Source organism: Pteropus alecto, unplaced genomic scaffold, assembly GCF_000325575.1.
Source record: "Pteropus alecto unplaced genomic scaffold, ASM32557v1 scaffold60, whole genome shotgun sequence".
In the NCBI taxonomy this organism is placed as follows: Eukaryota; Metazoa; Chordata; class Mammalia; order Chiroptera; family Pteropodidae; genus Pteropus; species Pteropus alecto.
In genome coordinates this window covers 1-4,983 of record NW_006430726.1, presented here as the reverse complement: position 1 = coordinate 4,983, position 4,983 = coordinate 1, and the positions used below count along the sequence as shown (strand labels likewise).

Genomic DNA, 4,983 nt, shown 5'->3' with positions numbered 1-4,983 from the left:
GAGAGATGCCGGGGGTGGGGGGAACTGTGGACGCCCTCGGAGGGCGGGGGGTTGTTTGACCCCCCACGAGGATTTACCTCGTGGTGTGCTCTGAAAGCTGAGCAGCCCTCGGAAGAACAGCGAGGAATCATTTAAGATTGTTTTCATCGTGTATTCATTAAAGGCCCTTGCACTATTATTATCGAACCTTAATTGGCTGGGAGCTGGCTCGGTGCTGCCTCTCCCGCCCCCGCCCCTCCGTTTGCCATCAGAAATTCCTGGAACGTGTGCGAGGACAGTGCCCGGGAACAGGGCTGGCTGGGCGAGAATCCACGGGAAGATCAAATGGGATACTGTGGCTTTTCTTCCTCCCGTCCGATCATATATTCATCAAGTGTGTCTCGTTGGGCTTTCACGTGCTGCCCACGACCCGCTTCAGGCTCCCCGGCTTCTCTTAGTCCTGCTTTCTCAGCCACTCGAGAACTTGCCCGTCAGCTCCCCCGTCTCGCGGCCCCACGGTTGCAGCTACTTCGCGCGTGGCGGTGCTCATCCTTTGTTCCAGGTGGCACGCGGGGCACTGAACCAGCAGCGATAGGCAGGTTACCTGATTCACGTCTTTTAATACACGTCAGTGTAATTATAACTGCATAAAAGAGAGGACAAATTGGCAAGTAATTACAACGTGGATTTGGTGACGTTTTATCCTATTGTGGAAGCAGAATTTCCTAATCGTCTTGGGGTGGGGGACACATTTGTCTGTGGTGCAGCGTACTGAGGGATTCTTGACCGGGGAAATGAAATACACAGGAGATGGGGCAATCAGCTCTCCTCCCCCTAAATATGCCTTTATTTGCATGAGTTTTGCAGCTTCCTTAAAATGCGAACGCATTTATTCAGGCCTAATTGATGGGATGCTACAGAATGCATAATTAGGCAGTGGCAGCTCCAGCTGATAGATGGCCTTGGATTTAGAAAGTGGAGATGCGCAACCCCCCACCCCCGCCCCCGATTAAAAGGGCTGACTGCTTCCTTTCAGAATCTCACGGGCTGCGCGTGCCTCACGACCGTCCCGCCCAAGAACGCCACCGTGGTTCCCGGAAAATGCCCCAGCCCCGGATGCCAAGAGGCCTTCCTCACCTTCCTGTGTGTGATGTGTGTCTGCAGCATGATCGGGGCCATGGCACAGACGCCCTCGGTCATCATCCTTATCAGGTAAGCCTCTCGGGTCCCCAGGGGCCCAAGAACCAACCTCCCCACTCGGCTCCCCCTTCCCACCAGGTGTGCGTGCGCAGGTGCCCCGGAGGTCAGAAGTTCAGATACCACGTGAACCTCACGAGGCAGCTTCCCTAAGCTGACAGGAATGGGCTGCATTACACAGGGACCTCACATTCAGAGTAGAGGGCAGGGCCGAAGGGAGAAAATGCTCATTCATGGCCTTCTGAGAAGAGGCCATGGTGGCGCTGAAGGGGAATGCGGCCTGGCATTGATTTCGTTGGAGTTAAATGCAGATGGCATTGAACTGGCTGAGTCCCCATGACCAGCCTCCATCCGGCCACTGACTGTCACCTGTGTCTCCGGCTTGTTTCTGAATCTGGAACTAGGGGTGACGTCACTGGCCCTGCAGACCATCGTGCGTGGATGCCAGAGGTGTGACAGGGTACTGAAGAGGGGGTGATGCAGTGCCGGGGGGCCGTGGAAGCCGAGCAGAGACTGTTCTTACACAGGTCCGTGGCTGGAGAGAGCCACTCATAATTCTGTAGTTTCCTGTCTCTCGGGACCCGTCCTGGGGGCAGGTGGGGTGCCTCAAAGGCGACTTGTTGAGCAGTATTGTAACGTACGCGCTTGCAACGGTATCTGGATTTATGTGAGGAGCCAAGGGGTAGAATGCTCCATGCCGCCGCAGAAGCGACACCAGACAGACAGAGCCACCTTACTGGGATGCAGCGACCTGGACAAACCAGTTCGATCCCAGGGGCTAGACGTAAAGGAAGGTGTGAGATGCTAGGGTGTGACCTGTGCCACTGCGCCCGTCACCAGCTGATTTGATCCAGCTTCTCGTGTCTTCTCGCTGTTCTGACCCCATTTCCTGACCTTTGTTATGAATTCCCAAGGAAGGGGATTTGTGTGATGCCCCTACGTGATCTAGAAGGTCATTAGCAAATCTTGTTAAGGTGCAGAATCGTTAAGCGTACGACAGCAAATTGCCACTGTACCCTTCCTAAATTCAAACGGTAGATTTTTAAAATTCACACCCAGTGCTTGCAAGGCTGTAGCAAAACGTAAAATCACATGTTGCTGGTGGCATTGAAGAGCATATTGCTCCTTTCTAAAAAGCAATATCACAGTGTGAATCAGGAGTCATAAAAATGTTCAGATTTTTTTGTTATGCGATAACCCTACCTCTTGCCACTTATCTTAAGAAAATACTTCTCCACAAGAAAAAAAAAAAGCTCAATGCAGACAGATTTTTATTACACCGTTAACTATCATAACAGAAAAACCTGAATTGGAGTAGAGTTAAATTATAGTACTGCTGCTCAATGGAGTAATGGAAATTCTTAAGCATGTGAAAAGTGTTTATGAAACGAACTATTGAATTTAAATTATATACGGAGGGTGATTTTATATCACGTGCATGTGGACAAAACTATCAGATCTCAGGTATGGGTTTGGAGTGGCTGCATTATCGGTAGTTTATTTTTAGAAATTCTTAGAAATTCCCATGAAGCTGTATTGTGCTATTCACACATAGAAGGCACGAAGAAGCAGGAATAATGACTCTCACTGCCATGAGCAGTGACCACTCCCCATTTTTTTCTCTCCCCGTGACTCCTCTGCAAAACCCCTGCTCAGTAGTTGTGCCTGGCAGATCAAACAAAGACAGTCGGTTGAAACCTCAGTCTCTTCCACATCTCAGCTTGATAGGCCGCTCTTAGAGATTTTCAGGAAATATTCGATTCCCTATAAATAGATCAGCAGAAAAGATGGCCTTAGTGACCTAGGCTGTGCCCATCCCCTGCTGGGGTCTGACGGAAGCACAGACTCACACATTGTACCGTATTCCGTCACCGTCCCAGTCCACTTTGCCATCACTGATGTTCCAAGCAGACACAAGGGCTCAGCCTCAGCCACAGGCCAGATGTGTGCCAGCCCTCATCCTGTCCCAGAGCAGAGGTCACCCTGTCACGCCATGTGAGAGCATGCCTGCGGACAACAGTGTGAGAATCCAAGCTGGCACTCGCCAGCCCCATCTCGGGCCAGGCGGGGCTTCTGTTTGCACTTTCTGTGTTTCCATTGTTATGTAAAAGCATACCCCTTCTACAGATGGAGAGACAGAGGCGGCTCCGAGGTGAGTAAGCAGTACCCTCAGAGTCTGGCAGCTCATAGGCTGTGGAGCTAGGCTCGCACCCTGGCCTTGCATGGAACTTCCAACAGCATTCAGGCCGTTGCTCTATACCTAGATCTGAAGATCATTCCTCCTATGGGAACCAGTTTCCCAACAGGAAATGGAGAGCTTAGCACCTCACTCACTTTATTCCTAGTGACAGGACGGCTGAAAGGAAATCAAATTTCAAGTGATAAATATTCGAGCTCATTATGCCAGCGTGTTTTCTTGATGAGGAGAATTTGCCTTTATTTAAGGTGTTTTTCAAGTCAGTCCCTTCAAACGAATGTGCAGAAAAACCGCAGCCACAGGGCCGATGACAACTTTGAGGAGCTTGGGTTTCGTAACATATACATTCCAGAGAGAACGGACCGTCGACCTCCTCCGTGATACTGTACAGGTGTCTGGCGACATAGCGGTTTCCCCAGAAAATTTTACACCCCGAGAGTATTCTAGAAAGCTTGCGAGATCAAAGACAGTGGTCTGGGTTAACCAAAGCCAGGGAGGCAGAGTTCGTTCAAAACAAAGAACTGTGACTCTGGGAAGTTGCCTCTCTTCAATTTAAGAGGTACTGAAACGGGATCTATAGACGGATGGGTTATTTCACTAGTGGTCCGTCTGGGCTGCCAAACCATGCTAGTCCGGTTGATGTCACAGAGGTGTTTGTGGGCCTGGCCTGTTGGTGAGGCATAATGAACATGGTCTTCCCCACTAATGGTCCTCTGATACGTATGACCTGTCAACCTAAGACATTTCTTTGTCCCAGAAATACAAAGTGTCCTTAAATGAAGACATTATGGACCAACTTTACATTATCGCTTTTGAATGACAAGATGAGCTCCAGTAAATAAACACTTCTCTTATCACTATAGTTACCATTATTTTTTATACTGTAGGCAGGGAAAGCCAGGAAGCAAAAAAAAAAAAAAAAAAAAAACCCGAAAAACCCAAAACTCATTAATAACTTTCTAAGGAAAGACTCCAATGGAGAGACCTGGGATTTGTTAATTAAAGTAAAGTGATAAGAAATTTTGTTTTTTTCCTTCATTTCTTTGCACATAGGACAGTCAACCCTGAACTAAAGTCTTATGCCCTGGGAGTTCTGTTTCTCCTCCTTCGTTTGTTGGGTGAGTATCACTATGTATTCGATTCTATTCTACCCTATTCTATTCTATTCTACCCTATTCTATTCTATTTATTCTATTTTTATTTATTATTAGGCAGGCAGGCAACGAGCTAGATAGTGACCGAAGTAAAGGTAGGAAGGCAACTAGCTAGCTAGGGACCTAAGTAAAGGCAGACAGACACGCAACTAGCTAGGTAGAGACCTAAGTAAAGGTTGGAAGGCAACTAGCTAGCTAGAGAACTAACTGAAGGCAGGCAGGCAAGCAGGAAAATAGCTAGCTAGGGGCCTAAGCTAAGGCAGGCAGGCAGGCAGGCAACTAGCTAGCTAGGGACCTAATTGAAGGCAGGAAGACAGGCAGGCAACTAGCTAGCTAGGGACCTAAGTCAAGGCAGGCAGGCAGGCAACTAGCTAGCTAGGGACCTAAGTGAAGGCAGGCAGGCAGGCAACTAGCAGGCTACGGACCTATGTAAAGGTTGGTAGGGAACTAGCTAGC

The 4,983-nt window shown here is 49.0% G+C and overlaps 1 protein-coding gene across 1 annotated transcript in view; it reads left to right on the top strand.

The window, feature by feature from the left end:
- Positions 1 to 4,619, top strand: part of SLCO3A1 (solute carrier organic anion transporter family member 3A1) — a 185,587-nt gene extending 180,968 nt beyond the window's left edge. Inside the window, exons 9-10 of the mRNA XM_006905341.3 lie at positions 1,016 to 1,191; positions 4,427 to 4,619. Of these exons, the coding sequence (XP_006905403.3) occupies positions 1,016 to 1,191; positions 4,427 to 4,604 (354 nt within the window). The 3' untranslated portion in view covers positions 4,605 to 4,619. The remainder of the gene's footprint in view (positions 1 to 1,015; positions 1,192 to 4,426) is intronic.
- Positions 4,620 to 4,983: the final 364 nt, after the last annotated feature.